The sequence below is a fragment of the Malaclemys terrapin genome, chromosome 25 (assembly GCF_027887155.1).
Source record: "Malaclemys terrapin pileata isolate rMalTer1 chromosome 25, rMalTer1.hap1, whole genome shotgun sequence".
Classification (NCBI taxonomy): Eukaryota; Metazoa; Chordata; order Testudines; family Emydidae; genus Malaclemys; species Malaclemys terrapin.
In genome coordinates, this window is record NC_071529.1 from 4756105 (window position 1) to 4783191 (window position 27087).

At 57.4% G+C, this 27087-nt stretch overlaps 1 protein-coding gene across 1 annotated transcript in view; it reads right to left on the reverse strand.

Annotated features, from left to right (window-relative positions):
- LOC128829338 (alpha-2-macroglobulin-like) overlaps positions 1–26787 on the reverse strand; it is a 43635-nt gene extending 16848 nt beyond the window's left edge. Inside the window, exons 1-8 of the mRNA XM_054014719.1 lie at positions 26501–26787; positions 25269–25458; positions 23220–23382; positions 21273–21325; positions 12938–12958; positions 11950–12100; positions 3220–3304; positions 2814–2943 (exon numbers count right to left, since the gene is read on the reverse strand). Coding sequence (XP_053870694.1) covers positions 2814–2943; positions 3220–3304; positions 11950–12100; positions 12938–12958; positions 21273–21325; positions 23220–23382; positions 25269–25458; positions 26501–26571 — 864 coding nt within the window. The 5' untranslated portion in view covers positions 26572–26787. The remainder of the gene's footprint in view (positions 1–2813; positions 2944–3219; positions 3305–11949; positions 12101–12937; positions 12959–21272; positions 21326–23219; positions 23383–25268; positions 25459–26500) is intronic.
- Between the last annotated feature and the right edge of the window lie 300 nt (positions 26788–27087).

The window sequence follows — 27087 nt, forward strand, 5'->3', positions numbered from 1 at the left end:
CTGCTGGGCTCAGGATACCTGCCCACCTGTAACCCGACCCCAGGGGCTGAGTGTGTCAGAGAAATGTTCCCTGCCCTCCTGCACACCGGAGAGGGGGTTCAGGCTGGCTCTGATGCTGTGACCAGAGCAGGGAGCTTGCTGCCTGCCCCGACTGGGACAACAAGGGCAGCGCTGAGCATGGTGGGAGCTGAGACCCCAGCTGAGTGGGGGGGGACACAGGCAGGGCAGGTTGGCTGCCAACCAGGTTTGCCTGGTCCAGACGTGCTGCTGGGAAGTGATTACACAGCAGGGAGGAAGCTACCAGGGACAGGGCTTAGAGGGGCTGTGACCCCAGGCCCAGCCAGCGAGAGGGAGAAGGTCCCACTCCCTTCCCCAACAGCTGATTTCCAGACCGAGCTGCAGAAGGATCCCTCCTTGGAGAAGCTGAGGGAACTTGCTGGCCACAGCGCTGCAATCTGCCTTGGGGAAGGCTGCAGGGACAGAGTCCTGTGGGAGAAGGGATTCCTGTATCAGGAATGGGCTCCCCAAGGGGAAGTAAAACTGTGGGGAATTGGGAGGCAGCTGGTGGTGCCCCAGGAATCCTCAGGGTTCTTCCCTTTTGAGCTGCTGGATGGGAGGAGAGTGAGGGGACCCCTGGACCTGGAAGGGGAGGATTGGGAGGAGAAGGGGGAGGACCCCCTGGTGGATCTCTCCCCTGAGGTGGGAGCCAATCTCCCCATCAGGTGTTCCCCGTTCAGAGTCACTGGGAAAGCAGCCCAGAACCTGGAGAAAGAGGTCAAGGACATGCTGGCTTTAGCTGTTCAAGAGCCCACGGGCCTCACCCGTGGGGCTGGTCCCCAAGGAAGACGGGATGATCTAGTTTTGTGGGGACTATCGGAAGATTAAAGCCATCACAGTGTCCGATGCCTAGGCCTGGGGAAATTCTAGACAAGCTGAGGAGGATAGAGAACTTGGCCCTGGTGTACATCGATGACATGTGTGTCTTTAGCCAGACCGGGGAGGAACAGGTGTCCCAGGTGAAGAGGGTGCTGGGCTGCCTCAAGGAGGCAGGACTGATGGTAAAAGCCGAGAAGTGCAAGGTGGAGATGATCAGAGATTGGCCCATTCCCCAACCAAGAAACAAGTCCAGGCCTTTATCAGGATGGCGGGGTGCTACCAGAGGTTTCTACCCCACGTTAGCCCCCTAGCTGCCCCCATCCCTTAGCTATGTGAGAGGGGTAAGCCAGACGAGGTGGTCTGGACTGAGCAACGCCAGAGGGCTTTCTGTATACTGAAGGAGACTCTAATCCAGGGCCTGGTAAATCTGGTAAACCCAGACTTTGCCAAGCCTTTTGCTGTGTGCACCGATGCCTCAGATGCAGGGCTGGGCATGGTGCTGATGCAAGCTGATGCTAAGGTGGGGAGACACCCCATCGGGTACCGGAGCAAAAAACTGCTGCCCCGGGAGCAGAACTATGCAGCCTCAGAGAAGAAATGCTTGACCATGGTGCAGGCCCTTAGAAAGCTGCTGCTGTATCTATTTGGGCGGTGCTTTACTGTGTATACTGACCACTCTCCTCCGACGGGGCGGTGTCAAATGCAAGGTAGTGAGGCCGAGCTGCTGGGGACAGAGACACCTGTTCAGAGAGTGGTGAAGGTCAAGATGGGGGCTCTTAACCAAGAGAGCCCAAATTGCAGCCCTCCAAACTGGAGCGCTGGGACAAGATCCAATCCCAGTTTAAACCCCAGGGGTATTGGGGTGGCAAAAGGGTACGGGCCGCATAAACCTTCCCACATGCAGCCTGCAAGTGCCATCAAGCACAACAGACCCACGGGAGGGCCTGAAACTGGAATGTCCTGTGTAACTCCCACCAAGAAATGGGAGAGATGCTGGGGCATCCATGGGAACGTTGGTGGGTTTGAACTTCCCCAGATCACCGGCTAAAGTGACCTCACTCAGTTCAGTCTCGAAGTGGGAGAGATGTGACTAAGTGGGACTGTTCTTAATGTTTCCTCTGAATACTGGCCGACCCTCTGTCGCCTAGCAACTAATGGCCAGGCCCTTCCCCCATGCAAGGGGATGGTAAAGGTGTGGGTGAACAAAGAGATCAGGTGACCTCCTGGCCCAGGAAAGGAACTCAGCAGAGAAGGAGGGGCTGGAGGAGGTTTTCAGTTTAGAGCTGGCTGGGGACTAGGAGTGAGGGCAGACGGGGTGTCGGGCTTGCTGGGCCCCAGAATGGACCGGGCGGAGGGCTCTCGTTCGCTGGACCAACAAGCCCTGTTTTAGACCGTGTTCCTGTCATCTAATAAACCTGTTTTACTGGCTGGCGGAGAGTCACGTCTGACTGCGAAATGGGGGGGCAGGACCCTCTGGCTTCCCCAGGACCCCGCCTGGACGGACTCGCTGTGGGAAGCGCAAGGAGGGGCATATGGTGAATGCTCCAAGGGCAGACCCAGGAGGTGAAGCCGTGTGAGCGTCTTGCCCTGAAGACAGACTGCTCCCCAAAGTCCTGACTGGCTTTGTGGGGAGCAGTTCCAGAGCATTGCCCAGGGACTCCGTGACAGTGAGGCACTGAGATATTGTGGTCAAGGGGGGCTGTATAAGTCCCTAAGCCCTGCTACACAGCTGCCAGTCCCCACCCCCAGCCTGCCAGATGGGGACCCGGATGGATCCAGGGCCTGATTCGCCTGCACTTACACCAGCTTTACACCAATGTTACCAACATCACCAAGGCAGATCACAGCGCCCCCTCTGGCCAGTGTAAGAAAATCATGGAGAGGTGCCTCCTCCAGCAGCATGTCATGTACCTCCCCCCGTCCCCGGCTGCACTCACCTGGCCAGTAAGCTCAGTGCACAGATCCCCGGTTAGCACGCCATGAAGATGGTACCAGTGATCTGCTGATTGTTCCTCCCGACACAGGCTGGCCTGGACCCTCCCCTGGACGGGCTTCCCGTAGGTGTCTCTGTTTAGCAGAGGGGAAGGAGAGGGTAAGTGGGAGGGGAGGGGCCCAATGCCCCTGCCCATGGTGGGGGGTCCATCACCCTGCTGGGGTGGGGCTGGTTGTGTGGCTGGGAGTGAGAGCCCCAGGGAACCCTGCCTGGCCATGAGCATGGGGCAGAGGGGCGCAGGCAGGGAAGGGGCAGGTCAGATCCTGGCCTAGGGGGCCGGGGAGGGGAGTCAGGTCCAGGGCGGTACCAGCCCCCCTTTATCGGCCCAGCAGGGCTGCTTTCACACTCACCGGCCGCACACCCGCAGCAGGAGCGTCTCATCCAGCACCGTCACCACGGGGGGCAGCTCCAGGGTCACTTCGAACTTGGGCAGCACTAGGGGGCAGAGAGGGACGGGGTGAAACCAACCCGCAGCCCCGGCTCGGGGTTTAATCGCGATCCTCGGCCTCGGAGCTTCTCCCCGGGTCTTGCAGCCCCCCACCAACCTGCCGGCCGGGCAGGAAGGGGAAGGGCCTGGAAATGGAGCCGGGCTGGGAAGAGGCTGCAGCAATGGTCTCAAGTTGCAGTGCGGGAGGTCTAGGTTGGATATTAGGAAACACTATTTCACTAGGAGGGTGGTGAAGCACTGGAATGGGTTACCTAGGGAGGTGGTGGAATCCCCTTCCTTAGAGGTTTTTAAGGTCAGGCTTGACAAAGCCCTGGCTGGGATGATTTAGTTGGGAATTGGTCCTGCTTTGAGCAGGGGGTTGGACTAGATGACCTCCTGAGGTCCCTTACAACCCTGATAGTCTATGATTCTAACTGTCTAATCACACATACCAAAGCACCCTTGCTGTGCCCTCTGCCCTGCCCCTTCCCCTCTGCCCCGCCCATGCCCCTTCTCCGAGGCCCTGTCCTGCTCATTCCATCCCCCTCGCCCATCACTCATTCTCCCACACCCTAACTCACTTTCACTGGGCTGGGGAAGGGGGTTGGGGCTGGAGTGTGGGAGGGGGTGAGAGGTGCAGACTCTGGGAGTTTGGGTGCAGGAAGGGCCTCAGGCCTGGGGTGCAGGAGGGGTGTGGGCTCTGGTCGGGCAGCTCCCAGTTGGCAGCACAGTGGGGCTAAGGCAGGCTCCCTGCCTGCCCTGGCCCCACGCCACTCCCAGAACGAGGCAGCACCTCCCTGCAGCAGCCCCTGGGGGGCACCAGGGGGCTCCACATGCTGCCTCTGCCTGCAGGCACCACCCCCCGCAGCTCCCATTGGCTGCAGTTCCCCAGCAATGGGAGCTGCAGAGTTGGTGCTCAGGGCAGGGGCAGCGTACGGAGCTCCCTGACCCCCCCAGAGGCCACAGGGACATGCTGGACACTTCCAGGAGCTGTGCAGGGCCAGGGGCGGCAGGGACTCTGCCTTAGCCTTGCTGCACCACCAGACTTTTAGCAGCCTAAAATCTCCAGGTTTGGCTTCAGTAGCCTCCTGATTCCAGGAGCTCCCAGAGAAACTGGGAGGGTTGGTAACCCTAACTTGGGCCCAGTGGACGTGGGCGTTTCTCCCGGCTGATGAGGTCCCGGCTGTTTCCCTCCGGGAGCTGGTGTTCAGCTGGGACCTCATCCCCAGCAGGCCCCCGCCAGGCAGCCTGGCCAGACAGGGCCAAATTCACACCTGGCTCAGCCCAGAGGAGCCGGGGGACTTCTCCAGGGCAGTTTGTCCCTCAGGGTCTGGGCCGTCCTGGGGCACTGACAGGAGCTGGCTGAGCGGCTCTGAGGCCCAGAACCCCAGGAGGGGAGTGTTTGTTGGGGCTGGGTGAATGTGCAGCGCTGGGATGGGCCAGTGAAGGGGGGGGGTGGTGTTTGGGGTTTATGTCCTTTTTCCCTTATGCTAGGGAAGGGGGGGTGGGAGGCAGTTGGGGGAGGTCAGGGGCAGATGTCAGGGGCGAGAGGGGGTAGGTGGCAGCTGTTTCAAGGAAGACATCAGAGCTCTTCTCTCCCCCTCCCCCGCAGGAGCCAGAGGAGGGTTTGGGTGGGGGGATGAAAAGGGGACCACTGACATTTCCCTCCCCCTCCCAGCAACACCAGCTCTGGGAAGGGTGTGTATGTGTGAAGAGCCCCTTGTGCTCCAGGAGGTGGCACTGGGAGGCACAGGGCAGATGTGGGTGGGTGCTGGGCTGGGCTAGGCTGAGGTGGGGCTGGGGGGACAGAATTAGATGCTGGGGGGTTGGTGAGAAGCTGGAAGCTCCGTCCCATCCAGCAGCCAGTGAGCTCCTGCAGTGGGAGCCAGGATCAGCTCCCACAATAACTTTGTTAGAGTTGGCAATAGGGTAACTCTTCCCCTCACCCTCCCCCCGCGACACACACACACGCACACACACATACAGGGGCAGGGGTATGTGTGAAAAAATCCAAAGTCAGACCTAAAAGAATGAAAAGACGGTTACTCACCTTTGTAACTGTTGTTCTTCGAGATGTGTTGCTCATATCGATTCCATTAGGTGTGTGCGCGCCGCGTGCACGATCGTCGGAGAAGTTTTCTACCCTAGCAACACCCGGTGGGTCGGCTGTGGAGCCCCCTGGAGTGGTGCCTTCATGGCGCTGGATATATACCCCAGCCGACCCGGCGCCCCGTCAGTTCCTTCTTGCCGGCTATTCCGACAGTGGGGAAGGGGGGCGGGTTTGGAATGGATATGAGCAACACATCTCGAAGAACAACAGCTACAAAGGTGAGTAACCGTCTTTTCTTCTTCGAGTGCTTGCTCATATCGATTCCAATTAGGTGACTACCAAGCCTTACCTAGGTGGTGGGGTCGGAGTGAGACATTGCCGTGTGCAAAACCACTGATCCAAATGCAGCATCGGCTCTGGACTGCTGTACAAGCGCGTAGTGAGCGGCGAAGGTGTGGACTGACGACCAAACTGCAGCTCTACAAATGTCCTGGATTGGAACTTGAGCCAGGAAGGCAGTCGAGGAGGCCTGGGCCGTCGTGGAGTGAGCAGTGAGGCGCGGAGTCGGGACACCGGCCAGGTCGTAGCAAGCACGAATGCAGGACGTGATCCAAGAGGAGAGACGTTGGGAGGAGACCGGTAGGCCCTTCATCCGGTCGGCTACTGCAACGAAAAGTTGCGTCGTCTTTCTAAATGGTTTCGTACGTTCAATATAGAAAGCAAGGGCCCTGCGCACGTCCAAGGAGTGCATACGCCGGTCTTGACATGTAGCATGCGGCTTAGGATGGAAGACTGGGAGGAATATATCCTGGTTCACATGAAAAGCTGATACCACCTTGGGAAGGAAGGCAGGGTGGGAGTGAAGCTGCACCTTGTCTTTATGGAAGACTGTATACGGAGGCTCAGATGTGAGCGCCCTGAGTTCAGAAACACGCCTTGCTGAAGTGATGGCTATGAGGAAGACTGTCTTCCAAGATAGGTAAAGGAGCGAGCAGGTAGCCAATGGATCAAACGGGGATCCTGTGAGCTTGGAGAGGACCAGATTAAGATCCCACGCTGGAACAGGTTGGCGTTGCTGCGGGTAAAGGCGGTCTAAGCCCTTGAGAAATCTAACCACCATCAGGTTAGAGAAGACCGAGGAAGCGTGTTCTCTTGGGTGGAACACCGATATAGCGGCCAGGTGAACTCTGACTGAAGATATCACCAAGCCCTGCTGTCTCAGGGACAGGAGATACTCGACTATGAGGGGAATAGACGCCTGCAAGGGGGGCGTGGCCCACTGTTCGCACCAACAGGAGAACCGCTTCTACTTGGCTAAGTAGGTGGTCCGTGTAGAGGGCTTTCTACTTCCCAGCAGAATCTGTTGCACAGGATGTGAGCATTGCAATTCTGTCCAATTCAGCCATGGAGCATCCACGCTGTAAGGTGGAGCGATTGCAGGTCGGGGTGACACAATCGACCGTGGTCCTGGGAGATCAAGTCTGGGCACAAGGGAAGCGTGATCGGAGTTTGAATCGATAGCTCCAGAAGCGTGGTGTACCAGTGCTGTCTTGGCCAAGCTGGAGCGACTAGAATCATATGCGCCTGGTCTCTGCGTAGTTTGAGCAGTACCCTGTGGACCAGTGGGAATGGAGGGAAAGCGTAGAACAGCTGGTCCTTCCACGTTAGAAGGAAGGCGTCGGACAGGGAGCCTGGAGATCGCCCTTGAAGGGAGCAGAACGCATGGCACTTCCTGTTGGCTCGCGATGCGAACAGGTTGACCTGGGGAAATCCCCACCTTTGGAAGATGGATTAGATTATGTCCGGCGAATCGACCACTCGTGCGTCTGGAAGGATCTGCTGAGACGGTCTGCCAGAGTGTTCTGGACTCCAGGGAGGAACGATGCCATGAGATGTATCGAGTTGGCAATGCAGAACTCCCACAGGCAAATGGCCTCTTTGCATAGGGGAGACGACCGGGCTCCTCCTTGCTTGTTGATGCAGAACATGGCCGTGGTGTTGTCTGTGAAGACTAACACGCAGCGGCCATGTAGGAGATCGAGAAATGCCTGATAGGCTAGGCGCACAGCCATCAGCTCCCGAACATTGATGTGCAGAGCTAGTTGGGATGCAGTCCACAGGCCTTGGGTATGGTGCTCCCCGAGGTGAGCCCCCCAACCTAGAGATGAGGCATCCGTGACTAGGTGTATGGAGGGCTGTGGGGCGTGAAATGGCATTCCTGCACAAACCGCCTTGTGATCCAGCCACCAGTTGAGAGAGGTCAAGACCGAGCTTGGAATCGTGACCACCATATTCAGGCTGTCCCGAGAAGGGCGGTACACGACGAGACCCAGGCCTGAAGTTGACTAAGCCGAAGTCTGGCATGTCTGGTTACGTACGTGCAAGGGGCCATGTGACCCAACAGACCGAGACACGTCCTTACAGTGGTAATCAGGAAGGCCTGGAGTCCATGGATGATGTTCGTGATGGCGCGAAACTGAGTGTGTGGCAGAAGAGCTCGGGCGAGTGTGGAGTGTAGGACTGCCCCGATAAACTCTATTCTCTGGGTTGGCTCCAGAGTGGACTTCTCTTTGTTGAGTAGAATGCCTAAGTCGTGGAATGTTTGCAGTATTATGCGGACATGCGCCCGAACTTGTTCCCTGGTACGGCCGCGGACCAGCCAGTCGTCTAGATACGGGAACACCTGTATCCTTTGTTGACGAAGGTATGCTGCCACGATGGTCATACACTTGGTGAACATTCTCGGAGCCGCGGACAGCCCGAAGGGAAGAATGGCAAATTGGTAGTGTACCTTGTTTACCACGAAAAGAAGAAAGCGTCTGTGAGGGGGGTAGATCGCTATATGAAAATAAGTGTTCTTCTTGTTGAGGGCGGCATACCAGTCTCCAGGATCCAGGGAAGGGATGATGGTCCCCAAGGAGACTATGCGGAACTTCAACTTTACTATGAATTTGTTGAGTCCGCGTAAGTCTAAGATGGGTCGCAGGCCTCCTTTTGCTTTGGGGATCAGGAAGTAGTGGGAGTAAAACCCCTTGCCCCTTAACTCTGGGGGAACCTCCTCAATGGCTCCCATAGAGAGGAGCCCAAAAACCTCCTGTATGAGGAGATGCTCATGAGAAGGGTCCCTGAAGAGGGACGGGGAGGGGGAGTGGGAAGGAGGGGAAGAAGAAAACTGGAGAGCATATCCCCTCTCTACCGTGCGAAGAACCCAACAGTCCGAAGTTATAAGGGACCAAGCACGGTGGAAACGGGAGAGGTGATCCCGAAAGAAAGGAAATGGATCCTGGGTAGTGGCTGGTGCGCCGTCCTCGGGCACAGCTTCAAAAGTCTTGCCTAGGGCCTGAAGACGGCCTAGGTGGGCCCTGATTCTGACCCTGCTAAGGGCCAGTCGATCTCCGTCTACCACCTCGTCCCCGCTGTCTGGGGAAGTCCTGTCTCGGACGAGGAGGAGGAGGGTAGAACCTTTGCGGTTGGGGCCTAAATGGCCTGCGTTGGGGTCCTGGGACATGCATCCCCAGGGAGCGCATCATGGTTCTCGAGTCCTTGAGGCTCTGTAACCTAGAGTCCGTCTTTTCGGAGAACGAGCCTTGGCCGTCAAACGGCAGATCCTGCAGGGTCTGCTGTAGTTCTGGTGGCAACCCCGAAACCTGGAGCCAGGAGACACGTCACATGGCTATCCCTGATGCTAGTGTCCTGGCGGCCGAGTCCGCAATGTCGAGGGAGACCTGTAAGGAGGTTCTAGCCACCTTTTTGCCCTCCTCCACCAGGGCCCCGAACTCCTCCCTCGAGTCCTGGGGGACCAACTCTTTAAATTTCCCCATGGAGTTCCATGAGTTATAGTTATATCTACTTAAGAGCGCCTGTTGGTTTGCAGCCCTGAGCTGCAGACCCCCCGCCGAATAAACCTTGCGTCCAAACAAATCAAAGCACTTAGCGTCCTTTGATTTGGGCGCTGCCGCCTGCTGGCCATGGCGATATCTGGCTTTCACTGATGAGACTACCAGTGAACACGGTGGGGGATGTGTGTAGAGGTACTCATAGTCTTTGGAAGGAACAAAGTACTTCCTCTCTACACCCTTGGCAGCGGGAGGGATGGAGGCCGGGGTTTGCCATATGGCCGTAGCGTTAGCCTGAATTGTTCTGATAATGGGTAACGCCACCCGGGTTGGGGCAGCCGATGAAAGGATGCTCACCACCGGGTCCTGCACCTCCACTAGCTCCTCGGCCTGTAAGTCCATATTTCATGCCACCCTACGTAACAAGTCTTGGTGGGCACGAAGATCTATAGGAGGTGGGCCTGCGGGTGTTGTACCTGCCACTGCCTCATCTGGAGAAGATGAGGACGACGCCTCAGGGGGTAAAGGACCTGTGTGGGGGTCCGGCTCCACTGGACTCGGAGGTGCAGGATCCCCTGCACCAGGGTCTGGCTCCTGGGTGGGCGTCGGGGCAAAGCCTCCATACCCCCTGGGAGAGGACGGGAGATGGTGGCCTCAGGAGCCCTGGGCTCAGAGTGAGCCGAGCGAGAGGTCGCTAGTGGAACCCCTTGAGCCTGGCGATACGCCCAAGGGGTCCAGAAAGACCAATGCGTAGGGTCTTGTCGCAAGTTTTCTGCCCCCTCCTGCCAATGACCCAAGTCGTCTGCAGCTTGACCCTGAGCAGGGTACGCTGAACGGGGGGTCCCTTCAGACGAGTGAGACGCCGATCTCGAGGGCCAGGGCGGTGCCGAGCGTGGGTGCAGAGAATCGTCCTGGTACGGTGCTGAGCGGTGCCGACCCAACGGCGAGCGACCTCTGCGTGGTGCCGGTGAACGGTACCGGGATTGAGAACGGTGCCGATGTCCATGTCAGTACCGGGACCCAGATCTGGATGACAAAGACCGTCTGTAAACTCGGTGCCGGGAGCGGCTTCGCGACTGTGAGCGGCGCTCATACCGGTGCCGGGAGCTGCGCCTTGACTCCGACCGGTACCGGTGCTCGAGTCGGTGCCGAGAAGACCGGTGCCGGGAGGTAGATCTGTGCTGCGAGTACGACCGATGCCGAGATGGAGATCGGTGCCGGGACTGCGAGCGGCGTCGAGACCTGCTCCGAGAACGGGAGCGGTGCCGTGAGTCCACTCCCGGAGACGGCGGGCGTATCAAGGTAGGCTTGCCCCTGGACTGTACTGTACGAAGCGGTGCCACAGGTTGAGAAGGCGCCGGCTCCGTGAGCGCAATGAGGTCTCTCGCCGTGGCGAACGTCTCCGGTGTGGAAGGGAGACAGGGCTCCACCACTTGATGAGGCGGTGAGCCAGTTCGCGCCGGACTTAATGGCTCCACCCCCGGTGCCAGAGTCAACGGTGCCGATGATCCTTGCACCTTCTGGCGTTTGGAAGCCGGGCGTGGCTCTACCCCCGCGGGGGGAGCCGGTGCCTGAAGGACAGCAGCGTCCTGAGTCTTATGTGGCCTTTTATGTCCCGGAGACAGGGACCAGCGCCGAGGGGCTTGAGGTGGACGCGGTGCCGAGGGAGGACGGTGCCGAGGCGCCTTCCCCGCGTCTGTCCGCGGTGCAGTACTGGACGGTGCCGCTGGGGTGCTACGCACCGAGGCGCTCGGTGCCGGAACCTGGCGCGCCGAAGGAGGATCCGGGCTAAGTGCCGCCTCCATGAGGAGCTGCTTAAGTCTGAAGTCCCGCTCCCTTTTCATCCTTGGCCTGAAAGCCTTGCAAATCTTGCACTTGTCCGTTTGGTGAGACTCCCCTAAGCACTTCAAACAAGAGTCATGTGGGTCTCCCGTTGGCATAGGCCTAGCACATGTTGCGCACAGCTTAAAGCCGGCAGCCTTGAGCATGAGCCCGACTGTGCACGTGGGGGGAGGGGGAGAGGAAAGGGGGGATAATAGCCCCCTTAGCCCCTGCTAACTACAAAAACTATTTATAACTATTAACAACTACTAATCTAAAGAACACAATTAACAACTATCTACAAGAAACAACGGGTAAGCTAGGAGAGTGGAGGACAGCTATGCCGCGCTCCACAGTTCCAACGACCGTCACGGGCAGTAAGAAGGAACTGAGGGGGCGCTGGGTCGGCTGCGATACATATTCAGCGCCATGAAGGCGCCACTCCAGGGGGCTCCACAGCCGACCCACCGGATGTTGCTAGGGTAGAAAATTCTCCGACGATCGTGCACGCGGCGCGCGCACACCTAATTGGAATCGATATGAGCAAGCACTCGAAGAAGAAACAATGTTTCAAAATAAACCTCACCATTTTGGATTTTGACTCATGATTGTGACATGACTGGGGCCAGCCATACTGAAATCCCCGGCTCTGCGTCACTGCAGTGGCGCTGACCTGAGACCTCCCCCAGGGTTCTAGAGCAGAGTGGGGCAGGGCTGGGGTGGGGTGGGCCAGGGAGGCTGAATTCCCCCTCCCACAGGGCCCTATTGTAGGAGGAGTGGCCATGGGGTGGCTGAGGCCCAGGAGAGTTTGGAGCTGGCTGGGCCAGTCCCAGGGGTCTGAGCTCCCAGGGACCCGCTGACAGAGACCCACGGACACTGTGCCCCAGGGAGACTCAGGAATTCCCCTCCCTCCCCACGTGCCAGAGCCGCGGCTTCGGTTGCTGACCTGGACCCACGCTGAATGAGTGCCTTGTCCCCTGCGCTTCGGTGGCGTACGTCCCCACGGCCGGCTCTGCAGATAGCAGGAGGGACAGATCCACGATGCCCTGCTGCGGAGTCACGTCTCGCCACTGGGCGATGAGGTTCCCGCTGGGATCCTGGCACATGGACATGCCCTGTTCAGCCGCTGCCCCCACAGACAGCTCATCCCCGGCAGCCCCCGAGTGCCTCGTGCTGCCGACGGGGGCTGGATCGACGGCCGGGGGCTCAAATCCTTCTCCGTAGCCTGGAGCAGGCACCGCCGGGCAGCCGCTGGGTAAGGGGGCCCCTGCCAGCGCCCCTCAGCCCTGACCTGAGGGCACCGCCCCTGGGGGGAACAGGCTCCCGAGGGACACCCCATCTCCAGCCTGGACAAAGCCCAGGGAACTTGCCATATGGACCGTTTCCATCTCAGTGCTAGGCCTCTGTGGGTATGTTCCCTGCACCCCTCCCGCCACGCAGCCTCCCCAAACCTCCATCTCTCCCCTCTGCCCCTGCAGCTCCCAGAGATCCTCCCTCCCCCCCGCCCTTCCCTCATCAGGCTCCCAAGGGAGCTTCCCACTGAGTTCCCCATTGGCCTGATCAAGTCACTGCCTGACCCAGAGTTCAGGGGCTGGGAACATTCGGGGTGAGCGACTCAGGCAGGGATCCCAGCCAAGCCCAAACACACCTGCCTCCCGGACAGACAGCCCCAGATGCTGCAAACTCGGGGTGGGGAGGACGTAACCCGATGGCACAAATGTCCCCTCCCTGCCCCCCATGGGGCCCAGCCCAGAAACGCCCTGTGCTCTGGGACCCTTTGCACCCCCACAGCAGGGCAGAGGGGTCTAGGGCTGGATTGCTGGACACTGTGGTCACAGCCCAGACTCCTTTGGGCTCCCCACGACTGAACACCCCCGGGGGCCCTCGGATGAGCCAGACAGGAAGAGGAGGAGGCTGGAGAGGCACAGACTGACCTGCACGGTCACCAGAGGCAGCTGCAAAGCAAACAGACAGGAGATGGCTGGTTAGAGGGATGGGAAACACCCCCCACTGCCCACGGGTCTGCCTGTGACCTCCCCAGGGTTGGGGTGTCTCTGGGGCCATGGCGGATCATGCGGACAGCAGCGGGGGTGACCGAGAGAGCAGGGACAGGAAGGGGAGCCCTTGAGGCTGCAGCCCTCACACCTCCCATGTCCCCCTCCTGGGTTGGCGGAGACAGGGCAGTGGGTGGCTGGTGTGTGCGTGGAGGAGCAGGGCGAGATGCTGGGGTCTCTGTCAAGGGGTAGTCTAAGGGCCGGGGGTCTGCGTTGCAGCCAGTGCCTGAGCAAGATGGCTGGGAGGGGAGCTGTCAATCTGTATTTCCACACGGGGCCCGATTCTGCCACGTCACTCAGAGCACACAGCACGGTTAGGCTGAAAGGTGCTAATGACTGTCATCCCGGGGGGGGGGGAGGGGCGGGGAGGCTGGCACAGCCAATCACAGACTGCACTAACGCCAGTGGGTGCCCAGCGCCCTCATTCCGGCTCCATGCAATGTGCAATCAACCCTCTCTGCGCAGTAAAGAGACTGCAAACAATAGAGGCCACTGCCCAAGGCACTAGGTCTGTAGCCCAGGGGGCTGCTCCACAGGGCTGTTTTCAGCAGGCCAGCACAAGCCCTGCTACTGCAAGGCTGTTAACCTGCCCTGGGAGACTCGCCCCCTGCAGCAGTGAAGACCTGCGGTTCTCAAACATTAACGCTCAGGGCGGGGACACGCGCAGAGACCCTCTGTGACAAAGTGGGACTGTTCTTAATGTTTCCTCTGAATACTGTGTGGGTGCCTCAGTTTCTGTCACCTGGCAACTAATGGCCAGGCCCTTTCCCCCTGCAAGGGGATGCTAAAGGTGTGGGAGAACAAAGAGATCAGGTGACCTCCTGGCCCGGGAAAGGAACTCAGCAGAGAAGGGGGGGCTGGTGTAGAACCAATGTGAATAAAATTGTTTTTAAGTTATCCACTGTACCATTGTAACTTCTGTTACTACATTGTAACTTTCATTACACTTGCCATTTTGCTACATTGTAACTTTCATTACACTTGCCATTTTGCCTACATTGTAACTTCTGTGCCATATTGTAATTCAAACCCCATTTTAAAATGCTTACTCCATTTTGTAAGGGCTTGCTGCAACCTTCATTTTTGCAAACCCTGCTGTAACCTTATTAGTCTAGTTAAGATGTGTGAATGAGGGATGTATGGGTGATAGAATCAACCTCCAGCACCAGCCCGTCCTGATGAGATAAAGTTCAAATACCAACGGCTGAAGAACTAGACAACAGCCCTAACTCAAGCAAGAAGCATCCACCTTAAAAAGAAACAACAGAAGGAAGATCAAAGCCAGGTCCCAGGCTGACAGTCACGCCTGCAATTGACGGGTGATCAAGTCAAACCCAGAGGCGGCGTGACACAGCGAGACCTAGAGACTTTGAATCCAAAAACTCCTATAAAAAAGGAAGGGTGAGATGAGAGACTTTGGGTAACGTTCTGCTATCAACATCAAGGAGCATCGGTGCGCGCCCGACAGAGACCCGGCTCCCCCTCGTGCTCAGCTCTCCTGGCCAGTTAGCTGTCACGAGCTACGATCCCAAGCTGCGAACTCAAACTACACTCAGGACTGGTAACTATCCAGCAGCTGCAGAACATTTTGGTGTGTGTGTGTGTGTGTGACTGTATGTGTATAAGCATTGAGGTATTTGTTAATAGTTACAGATTAATAATAAATGTGGCATCTTTGCCTTGACCCCTAAAACGATCCTGTATAAGTTTGTGGGACAACACTGGAGGGGGTTTCAGTTTGGAGCTGGCTGGGGACAGGAAGTGAGGACAGACGGGGTTATCTGGCTCGCTGGGCCCCAGAATGGACCTGGCTGAGGGGTCCCGTTCATTGTACCTACAAGCTCTGTTTTAGACCGTGTTCCTGTTGTTAGGTAAAAAGCAAGTCCTCACTCACCTCTCCAGCACCCGAGTTCGTGCGGAGTTGGTATGGGGCTCACAATCTGTCAGAGACCAGACACCAATTCGTTGATCAACGGGCTCACACTATCCTTAGCTTGAAAAGCTTCAGAGTAAGTGTGGCAAATTTATTAGGGGTGAGCATCAATATTTATACACAGAAGTAAACAAAGTGATTAACAGATCATAATGGTCATGCATAATCAAACAAGATTTTACAGGATAAAACAGGTTAAAATGTATATTCAAAAAGAGATAAGGGGAGATGGCTACTTAAGGGGAGGGGGGGGTGTCATGAGTAGTTCGCAGGTCAGAGCTTCGGTTAAAAGTTCAGACAGAGACATCAAGTCTGGGTTAAGTTTAAGCTCATCAAAAGTTCAGACTCAACATTCCTCCATTTGTAGCTTTGGGATAACTATTTACCAAAAGCTACACCCCATTTAAAGGAGCCAAGGGCCGCTTGGCAATTTCAGCCTGGGCCAACTTGAAGAGAGTAAGGCCCTTGGCTGAAGTAGGAAAAGAATAAACTGACCTACATGAGTTTATGAGGGAGGGGACACACTGAATACAGCAACACAGTATTATAAGGATTACTATGGCCCCAACAATACCCACCAAGAGTTTTTTTAACCCACCCAAATCCAGGCAGCCAATTTCATAAGGCTCCCCACCAATTATAAGGTGGCTGGCCAGAGGAGTAGTTCTTAGCCATTTCCCTTAGATGTTTGGTACATTGAAAAGTGTCAGAGTAGGTGTCATTTACAAAAACACAGCATTCTTCATTTATGAGGGCACAAGTTCCTCCCTGGGCTGCTAACATTATGTCTAAAGCCATGTGGTTTTGCAAAGCTAACTGGCGCAGCTGGGACATTTCCCCGGCCTGATTCTCAAATAGGGTCGCAGTTTCATTGGTTAAAGATTCTAGTAGTCCCTGTTCTGCATTTACTGGAAATTGAGTACATACCCAGCAATTACTTCTATTTCCTAAAATACGAGTTTTAACCTCATGGGAATATCTAATAAAAGCATTATCTTCATAAGTAGAAAATAAACTAAAAAGGCATAATAAAAAATATACAGTTGTCAGAATAAAAGGTCCTCTCATTTTTGCCGAGTCAATTTAAGTCTGATGTCTGAAAGAGGTAAGCTGGTCCACTGGTTGGAGGCAGTGTCCTCAGTGGTGGCAAGAGCTGCTGGTCCGTCACTGTGGTCCACTACGGCTGGCTTGACGTGGGAGTGGTGGATCCAGGATTTGCGTCCTTCCAGGAACACTGCAGTCTGGGTTGTTAAAAGAACCTGGTGGGGTCCAGTAAACCTCGGCTGGAGGGTGTCGCCACGAATGAACTTTTTGGCCCAGACGAAGTCCCCTGGTTGGAACGGGTGGATCTGTTCTTCCAGCGGCATGGTCTGGGAAAACTGCGAGGCTTTCCAAAGGGTACGGAGGCGAGCCTGTAGGGAGAGAAACTGGCACGCGGTCATATGATCCCCTCCCAATAGTGAAACATCAGCACGTGGTAGCGCCCCGCCTTTGAAAGGGGGGTGTCCATAGAGTAGTTCAAAGGGGGATAATCCCAATACACGGGTTGGGCGAGTACGAAGGTGAAACAGGACCAAGGGAAGTACCTGAGGCCACTTTAATCCTGTTTCCTGACAGTATTTAGCCAATGTAAACTTAAGCTCCCTATTCATACGCTCAACTTTCCCGCTAGACTGAGGGTGGTAGGGTGTATGAAAGGAGTGTGAAATGCCCAGTCCTTGTTCTAAACAGCCAAGGACATGACCAGTAAAGTGAGGTCCGCGGTCTGAGTCAAGCACGAGAGGGATGCCAAAACGGGGTACAATGTCTCTAAGGAGAATCTTCGCCACTGTGGCAGCAGTACAATTAGCAGTAGGAAAAGCTTCGACCCAGGAAGTCAGAGGGCAAACCAAAACAAGGAGGTGCTTTTTTCCAAAAGCCTTTGGCATATCTGCAAAGTCAATTTGAAGATGTTGAAATGGAGCAGCAGGCGGAGGTCTTCCACCCTTAATTTTTTTAAGAGGCGGAGCAGGTCCATTACGCTGACATGTGCTGCATGCTTTCACTATTGACAGGAAGTAGGGTTGAATGCCTGGAGCATACCAAAAGCGAGCGATGGTGTCCACAAGGGCGTGCGTGCCGTAGTGACCCCCCTTATCATGGTGCCAGTGAACTGCCACGGGGTATGTGGAGCGAGGGAGGCAGGCTCAGCCATCCGGCATAAGCCAGGTCCCTTATTTGTAAGATGCTATAAACTACTTCCAGTCGTGCTGATCCTGGAGGACTGGCAGGTCAGGAAGCAAGGTAGCTGGATTAAGGGGCCCACACCTTTCAAAAATTAGGTTAGTGTCTTTTAAGAGTTCGGCCTCTAGCTGTTGCTGACGATGGGCCGAAAAGACTTGGGTTGTGCCCCTACGCAGAAGGGCTGACAAGGCATGAGAGGTCCAAACCGTGGTAAAATGACCCAGGGTCAGGCTCTTTGCCTTTGTGATCAGCAGGGCAGCTGCTGCCAGAGTCCGGGTGCAGGATGGGGTTCCCTGAGCGACAGGGTCGATCTGCTGAGAGTAAAAAGCAAGCGGGAAATGGTGGGGCCCGCTCAGCTGGGTAAGGACGCCACTAGCAATTCCGCCCCTCTCGTGGACAAAAAGGTGAAAGGGTTGCTGTAATTGGGGGGCGGAGAGACATGGAGGAGGCCACACTGTCCTTGAGTAACTGAAAGGCTTGGATTGTGTCCGGGGACCACTGCAAAGGGTCAGGAGCAAGGTTAGCAGTGAGTCGGTGGAGTGGTTTGCTTAACTCCCCGCAGGACGGCAACCAGGGGTGACAGAAGCCAATTAATTCTAAGAAACCTTGAAGTTGTTTCTTGGTGTTTGGCAGAGGGCAGTTTTGGATAGTCTTTATGCGGACTGGGTCCATTTGTCTCCCCTCTGGGGTTAACAGGAAGCCCAGATATCGGACCTTCTGTGAGACCCACTGAATCTTGTTAGGGTCTATCTTGTGGCCTCTGGTGTGTAGGTATAATAAAAGTGCCTTACCATCGATGCGGAGGGCAGCTTCTTCGCGGTTACCTAATAGGATGTCATCTACGTATAGGACTAACGTGGATCCCTGCGGACTGGTGAAGCCTTCCAAGTCGTGGCGGAGGCATTGGCTGAAAATCATGGGGCTGTCTCTGTAGCCTTGAGGAAGTCGTTGCCAGACATAACTTTGTCCCTCCCAGGTGAAACCAAAGAGATACTGAGAGTCTGGGTGCACAGGAATGCTGAAAAAAAGCTGATTTTAAATCAATAACAGTGAACCACTCAGCATCCCAGGGGATTTGGCTGATGATAGTAGCTGGATCAGGAACTACTGCATGAAGAGGGACCACATACTGATTAACAACCCGTAGATCCTGTACAAAGCGCCAACGAATAGGGTCTCCGTCCTTTTTAGGAGGCTTTTTGACAGGCAGTATAGGGGTGTTACAGGGGGTGCGCTGAGGGCGGACTAGCTTTTGTGCAATGAATCCCTCGATAATGGGGCGGATGCCCTCCCGGGCTTCCAACGACAGGGGGTATTGAGGGACTGACGGGGGGGTTAAGGAGGGCTTCACTTGAATCCTTACTGGCTCTGCTGAAAGGAGCAGGCCAACATCAGTGTCAGAAATTCCCCAGAGGGTTAAAGGCAAGTCAGTGAGGTCAGGGGAGGGGGGGGGGGTTCCCAATTACCCTGAGTTGGGGCCGAATCTCCTAACACTGTCATCAATAATCCTACCCCTTCAGGAGTGCAGGTTAAAGTAGCCTCAAGCTTACAGAGTAAATCCCGGCCCATCAAAGGGATCGGACAAGCTGGGGAAAAAAGAAAATGGTGAGAAAAACATTTATCAGCATAAATAACATTTAGAGGCAAAGTGAGTCCCAGAGACTGGGTTGCCCTCCACCCCAGTTGCAGTTTTAACCTCAGAGGATAGCCAGGGAGAGGGGGCATGATTTAAAAGAGAGAAAGTAGCTCCAGTATCATTGAGGAAGGAGACAGGCAGTCCCTGGACTGAAAGGGTTAGACGAGGCTCTTTGCTGGGAGGGGAGAAAGTGAGGAAGGAGCCGGCTAAAGACATTAAGGAAATAAGACCATCACATTGTTTGCCTTTGCCCCCGGGGTACCATCATTGAGGAGGCTGAGTTTGCTGCAGCTGCTGCTGTTGCCCGTAGTTGATCCAGGCCTGGGGAACGGGCTGAGCTGGTGGTGCAGGGGTGTATTCGTCTCTGGTGTAAGTATCTGCGGATGCGACCGGACCCTCTGGGCGTCCCCAGGGGAGGGGTATGCAACCTGCTGCATCTGCTTGGTCATTTGCCTAGTAATTATTCCTCCCAAGGTGTGCCCTTCCATTTCCCCCTTATCCCTCTGCAGAGATTCCGACCTGGAGTCCTGCAGATTCCCCTCTGCACCCTGGAGAGAGTCCCCCTGCGGAGGAATAGGGGCAGGTGCAGTGGGGACCAACTGACGAGTCAAAACACGCCGTGGTTTACACCCTTCATCGAAATAACATGGAGGGGGGTTCACTCTCGGGAGAATACCTGACTGCCATAATTTTTAAAGATTTCCACAGCTCTGCTGCTGTGTCCCAACAAAACCAGTAACATAACTGTCCCGGATGGTCTTTTTCGATCTGGCTCCTTACTCCTCTTAAGGCAGCCTGTTCGAAAGAGCCATACGAAGGCCACCTCATCTCCGGGTTGGCCAATACCGCGGTATACCCAGTCCAATTCCTTACACACAGTGTGTACAACTTTCTCCTAGACATTCCTGTCTGTACTGGGAGTTTCCCTTCGTTCCATAACTTATTTACAATCCCCAACGGACTCTCAAGAGGCACACTAGTCCCTTGACCCATGGTGTCTGACAGGAGCCCTCCAACTGGCGTTTACCCTGCTGTCCAGTACACGACCCCTCAATATTGAATTGGCTGGGAGAAATCTCCCGTGGCACCTGCCAATTCGTATATGAGTGGTCTGACCACTGGACAGAGGCACCGCACCAGAAGGAAATCCCGGACGAGCCCCCAAATTGTTAGGTAAAAAGCAAGTCCTCACTCACCTCTCCAGCACCCGAGTTCGTGCGGAGTTGGTATGGGGCTCACAATCTGTCAGAGACCAGACACCAATTCGTTGATCAACGGGCTCACACTATCCTTAGCTTGAAAAGCTTCAGAGTAAGTGTGGCAAATTTATTAGGGGTGAGCATCAATATTTATACACAGAAGTAAACAAAGTGATTAACAGATCATAATGGTCATGCATAATCAAACAAGATTTTACAGGATAAAACAGGTTAAAATGTATATTCAAAAAGAGATAAGGGGAGATGGCTACTTAAGGGGAGGGGGGGGTGTCATGAGTAGTTCGCAGGTCAGAGCTTCGGTTAAAAGTTCAGACAGAGACATCAAGTCTGGGTTAAGTTTAAGCTCATCAAAAGTTCAGACTCAACACTGTCATCTAATAAACCTCTGTTTTATTGGCTGGCTAAGAGTCACGTCTGACTGCGAAGTGGGGGTGCGTGCAGGACCCTCTGGCTTCCCCAGGACCCTGCCTGGGCAGACTCGCTGTGGGAAGTGCACGGAGGGCATATACTGAATGCTCCAAGGTCAGACCCATGAAAGTGAAGCCATGTCAGCTTCCTGCCCTGAAGACAGTCTGCTCCATGGGAGAGGAGTTCCAAAGAATTGCCCAGGGACTCTGTGACATCCTCTGCCTCCCCACCGGGGATGTGCTGTCTGCTTCTGGGAGCGGCACGGAGCCAGGGCAGGTAGGGAGCCTGCCTTAGCCCCGCTGCACTGCTGACCGGACTTTTAGCTCCTAAAATCTCCCGGTTTGGCTTCAGTAGCCTCCGGGAGATAGAGGTAGGGAGGAGGAGGGAGGAATTGATGAGTGGGGCCTGCGGATCTGGAGTTCAATCGGGGACCCCTAGGGGTCCACGGACCCCAGTTTGAGAAATGCTGTTATAGACCAGGGTGGCCGCTGAGACATTCCCAGAATACCGGAGATCCTGGTACTTCCAGGAATGGCGTGGGCCTGTCCCCGCTGGCGTGACCTCGCACACTCGGTGTGTGTGAGTTCACGCCAGCAGGGGCGGAGCAGTGCGCTCTTCCAAATGGCGCCCCCCATCCAATACCAGACACAAGCACTAGCCTTGGGCAAACAACCCAAGAAGAGAACATTCCGATCTCAAACCGGATGAATGGCCTGCCTGGTGTAGACAAACCTAATGTGTCCAGTGCACCAGGGCCTGGTACCCTGCCCCCCACCCCACACCCCCAGCTCTCACCTTCCGGGTACTGGGAACGAAGTCTTTGTCCAAACTGACAATTCGAAACTTCACTGGAAAGGAGCAGAAGCAGAGGCAGGAATCAGCCCTGGCTTGGTTTGTCTGAGTGAATTCCCAGCTAGGGAAGGTGCCAGCCCGACGCCCTGGGCACTGACGGCCTCTGTGAACCTGCAGAATGGGCCCAGCCCGGGCAGTGCAGTGCCAGCTTCCCCACGCTGCCCTCTGCCAATGAGCCACGGCCCTGCCCTGCGTGGCTGGAGGGGAGTTCAGCATGGGCGACATGTGAGAGGCTTGTCCCCGGCCCGCTCTTCCCAGCCCCTTCTGCCGGAAGTTCCGCCCCCTCCTGCCCTCTTGCCCCTGCCAGAGGCTAGAGCCCTACCTCCCACCTCTCCGCAGATGCCCCCTCCCTCGCCCCAGCCCTAGGCTGCCTGAGAGCCTCCACCCTGGAGCGCTGGACAGGCGGGCGATGCAGCCCACAGCCCCAGAGTGCTATGCGGGTGGTGCAGCCCCCAAAGCCCCAACCCCCGGAACTCCCATTGACCGGGAAAGGGGAACCACGGCCAATGGGAGATTTGAGGGTGGTACCCACAGGTGAGGGCAGCGCGCGGCGGAGCTGCCTGCCCCACCCCACCCCCAGGAGCCACTGCCAGACATGCTGGCCACTTCCGGGAGCAGCAGGGGGCAGGGCAGACAGGGAACCTGCCTTAGTTCTACTGCCACCCTTAAGCCGCTTGAGGTAAGTGGCGCCAGGGCGGAGTCCACACCCCTCCTGCACCCGCACTAAAACCCCCTGCCCTGAGCCCCCTAACATCCTGCCTTGAGCCCCCTACTGCACCCCTCCTGCACCCCAATGCCCTGACCGGAGCCCCCTCCTGCACCCCACACCCAAACCCCCTGCCCTGAGCTCCCTAACCTCCTGCCTTGAACCCCCTGCCAAACACCTCCTGCACCCCAACCCCCTGTTCTGAGCCCCCTGCCTCATCCTGCCTACACCCCAACACTCTGCCCGGAGCCCCTCCCACACCCTGCCCTCACTCCCACATCCCAACCCCCTTCCACAGCCCTACATCCATGGCTCTGCATACAATTTTCCCACACAGCTGTGGCCCTCAGGTCAAAAAGTTTGCCCGCCCCTGGGCTAAATGGAGGGGCGGCCAGGCAGTTCTGTGCAGTGCACGCTGCCCGCCCCCCCATCCCCAGGCACCGCCCCCACAGCTCTCATTGGTTGCAGTTTCCATGCAAAGGGAGCTGCGGAGCCGGTGCTGAGGGTGGGGGAGCACATGGAGCTTCCCTGATCACCCCTGTGCCCAGTGGCTGCCTCCAGGGAGCTGTGTGGAGCTAGGGCAAGCAGGGAGCCTGCCTTAGCCCTGCTGCGCCACCACCTGAACTTTAAACGGCCCGGTCACAGTGCTCACTGGAGGCACCAGGGTTCCTTTTTGACTGGGGGCGTTCCGGTCGAAAACCAGACGCCTGCCAACCCGTCCCCCAGTGCTTGTCGGGCAGTGCAGCCTTCAGCGCCCCCAGCCCTGGAGCACCGGGAGGCCAAGCACCAGCTCCAGCCGCCTCGAGTCCCTGATCGCAGGCCCCGGCCATGAGGGAAGAGCTGCAGAGCGCTGGCAGGAAGCAGGAGGGGTCCTGGGGATGAAGCGTGGGCGGGGCTGTTTGGGGAAGATTAGTGTCCCCCAGCCTGTGATACCTGCTGTCCGTGGAGCTCAGCCAGAGGAGTGCCCCCTGCCGTGTCTGTGCCATCAAGGAGGACAGGCTCAGACCCCCACTTGGTTCCAGACAGGCCCCCAAACAGGCCTTAGGCTTTGGGTTCCTTGGTGCTGGGTGCAGACAGGGGCCTAGAGAGTCCTGAGTCCCTCGCTAGGCCCCCAGCCCATCCCCAGAGCCCAGGAGTCCATCCCCATCCCAGGAAACTCCCTCCAGCAGCTCCTGCCCTCTCACCTGTTTGTCCCGGCTTGTAGATGGCCTTGTCCGTCTGCACAAAGGTCCTGGGCTGCAGCGCCCACAGCAGCACTTTCTTCCGCTCAGAGAACTGCAGGGCATCTCCCCGGATCGAGACGTGCAGCTCTGCCACTTCCTGCTGCCCTCCGGACGGGGCTGGAACCTGCACATGGAGACCCCCAGCAAGGCCACAGTGGCCAGTAATGGGCCGGTCATGGTGCAGACCCACTATCGCATAGGCGGGGAGGGGGGGAGTGGTAGTTTGTGAGTGCCCGTCAGGGCCGGTGCTACCATTTAGGCCAACTAGGCAGTTGCCTAGGACACCAAGATTTGGGGGTGACAAAAAGCGGCGCCCCCAATTTTTTTTTAAAGCAGTCCAGCGGCCGCTGCGCTGGGAGGGAGAGAGAGTCTGAACTGCCAGCAGGCAACCTAGGAGTTCCTCTGTGTCCATGCACCGCCGGCAGCCCATGGGTTCCCCTGCCAGCGACGCGCTGACTCAGGGGAACCGCTGGGCTGCCGGTGGCGCGCGGACACAGGGGAACCCCTGGGCTACCTGCCAGCGGTTCAGACTCCCTCTCCCTCCCAGTGCAGCGGCCGCTCCATCCCATGTGATTCCTGTCATCGCCGGCGGGTGCGCCGGCGGCTTACGGCAGGTGGCACGAGCCCGGCGACGGCGACGGGCGCAACTCAGCAGGGCTTCTGGAGGAAAGGGGTGGCTGCCTCCTGGCTCAGCCTCCACGGTCAACCCCAGCGGGGGGCACGGAGAAGAAAAGAGCCACAGGCGGCGGTCTGGTGGAGCAGAGGAAGAAAGAGGACCCCAACGCCCTTGCATTGCTTCCCCTTGGCCTTAGGCGCCTGTGCTCCTGCCCCCTTGGTCCTTGGCTGGTCCCTGCTCCTGCTCCCCTTGTGCGTGGGCGGCTGGAGAGGATGGCAGCCTGCAGAGCTGAGCTGCCCCAGTGCCGCCCTCTCTCTGCTTCAGCCTCTGTCATGCCTGGTATCTGAGTGCAGGGCCATGCGGGGGCGGGGGGGGGGAAAGTGGGGCAATTTGCCTGAGGCCCCGGGCCCTGCAGGGGCCCCCACGAGTATGTCAGAGGCTCCACCTGCCCCACGAGTATGGAGAAGTTGTAAGCAGCATGGTAAGGGGCCAGGGCCGGGCACCCCCCTGACCCCATCCCCCACATCCCTGAGCCCAGCCCCTGTGAGCCGGGCACCCCCGAACCCAGAGCCCAGCTCCCCACCCAGCCCTGGGCAACAGCAGCACGACCCCCAGGCAGCGACAGCCCATTGGCACCAACCATCACCCAGCAAGAGCCCATTATGTAATTGCAAATGTATACATACCATTACAGCTTTTAATGTTTTTAAATAATGTATTTAGTGTATTTTCAAATGATTAAGAATTATTTTTTGAATGTATTTCACTGGTTATTTTTTACATTTCCAAATACATGTTACTAGAGTATTGCAACTTTTTTTATGAAAGGGTCCCCCAAAATTGCTTTGCCCCAGGCCCCCTGAATCCTCTGGGTGGCCCTGTCTGAGTTTTAAGCCCTGCTGCTGTGTTATGCCTGCATAAATTATAACATGTTACTCTGTGACCGTGTATTGTGTATAATGTATGTGATTTATTTTTGGGGGGGGTGGGTGGGGGCGAGGTGGAAGCTTCGCCTAGGGCGCAAAAGATCCTTGCACCGGCCCTGGTCCCTGTTCCAGCCCCCCCCCAACCACAGGAACCCCCGTCCCCAGCCTGGGGGCCCTGAATGGGAGGGAGCATGAACCTGGGGCGTTCGATGGAGTTGGAAGCCAGGGTGCTCGCTGTACCCCCCACCCCATCCCCGCTCCCTCCTGCCTGTCGCTGCTGAGGGATGGGCTCGAGTTCTGTGGCTACAGCTGCCCATTGAGTGACCAGCTCCGTGCCCATGGCCAGTCCCTGAGACCTGCTGTGCCCGGGGCCTGAGGCTGGGCTGGGGCTGCAGACCCGGGGCTGACGGGCTCCATGCCCATGGCCAGTGCCCGGGGCCGTGTCGATGGCTGTGGGCGGGGGCTCACCTGGAAGCGCACGTTCTCGTGCAGACGGGGCTCCTGGACCTCTCTCTCCAGCAGGGTGATAGTGCTGAGCCCACCCCTCCTCTCCAGCCGGACGCTCACCCGGATGGTCTCATTGAGGTCGCTGAGATGAACTGACACCGTCCCCGTGTGCGGGTGGTAGAGTACGGCTGGGCTCACCACCACATAGTGCCTGGGGAGGGGAAAGCACCGGGGGCAGTGCGGGAGGGGGAGGGGACAGCCCAGAGTCTCCCCCAGGACCAGGGTGACTCCTGCTTTCTGAGTCCCTCCTGCTGGGGCCAGAGCTGGGTCGATGGTGCTGGAGGCTGATTCGTTTCTCTAACCATAGGGCAGGGACAGAGCAAGGCACCCCTGCTCCTTCCCCTGCCACAGCCTGCCTCCCGCGGAGCTGGAGGGGCCCCGGAGATGCAGTGAGGGGCTCAGTCCCCATCCATCCCCAGCCTCTCGGCTGCTCGGTCTGCCCAGAAGGGGGCAGCTAGTGGCGCTGAGAGTGAGTAGAGACCCCTGTGCACGGCGGGGGGAGGCTGGTTAGTCTGGGGCTGTACTGAGCACCTGAGCCCTTTGCAGCCAGTAACTGGCTTAGATACAGCCTCACCCCCATCCCCACCCCCACCCCCAGCTCAGTCTGCACCCCGGGGCCTCCACCCGCCTTCGCAGGAACCCTTCGGCATTTGCACCTTCGGGGTAAACCCAGGTTCTGGCTGAGATGTTCGTTTAACGCACTGGGTTTGTCGGTAATTCCTGTTCTATTTCACTGGTGCCTAGAGGCCCAGCCCAGCCTGGGCCCCCTGCACTGGGACTGGACAGACCCAGAGGCAGAGACAGGTCATGGCCCGAGGAGGTGACAGGCCGACGGGAGCAGGCAGCCGCAGAGGATCATCACCCCATGGTACAGAGGGGAGCTGAGGCTCAGAGGGTCGGTGTCTGGCTGGGGGCACACAGGGTGTCTATAGCAGAGCCAGGCACTGAACCCAGCTCTCCTGCGCCCCAAGCCACTGCCTTAACCAGAGCCAACCTCCCCCGCCGCTGGGAGGGGCAGGACTAGGAGGGCCCAGGAGGGACCCAGCGTCAGGGACTGAGCTCCCAGGGGAGAACAGATCTGTCCCGTCAGTTTTGGATCGAGCAGCCCCGTCATCGGTGCCCTCGGCTGCTTCCAACCCCCACCCCGCACTGCCCACCATGCGGACAGACAGACAGACACGGACAGGGCTTACGGCTCTGCAGACGTCCCAGCTGTGAGGTGCAGGAGGAGCAGCAGGCAGGCCGGGGTTACCGGGGCCCCCATTCCTGGGGTGCAGGCAGACGGGCAGACACAAGGGGACACACACACGTCACCCCCCTCTGGGTCCTTCTTCCTCCCTCTCCCCCGCTCTGTGCTGGAGACCAGCCTGCTCTGCCCTGATATACACTCTGGAGCCGGAGCTTCGCCTTTGATCCGGGGTAAACAAGGGCCGTGTCAGGTCTCTGGCTGGGGCTGGGGACGCAGCCAGGACAATATTTACCCACCGCCCCCAGCTGCTGGATTCGAGGCTCTGGCAGGTTGTTGCAGCTTGAGTCAGAGGATGCTGCCTGGCAAAGGCTCAGACAAGCCAGGAGGCCCCTCGCATTGGTTACATGGCAGGGGGTGGGACCCCTCTGGGGGTCGTTGGTGGTGCAGTAGCCGGGATGCTGGGGAAGCCCTGGCAGGAGCAGGGGGGAGGAGCTTGCTGAGAAATGAGTTTGTTAAAGTGGGTTCTGTCAGCGACCCCACTACTGCAATGCAAATGAGAAGAACGTTGGGGTTGCTGAACATGTCTCATGA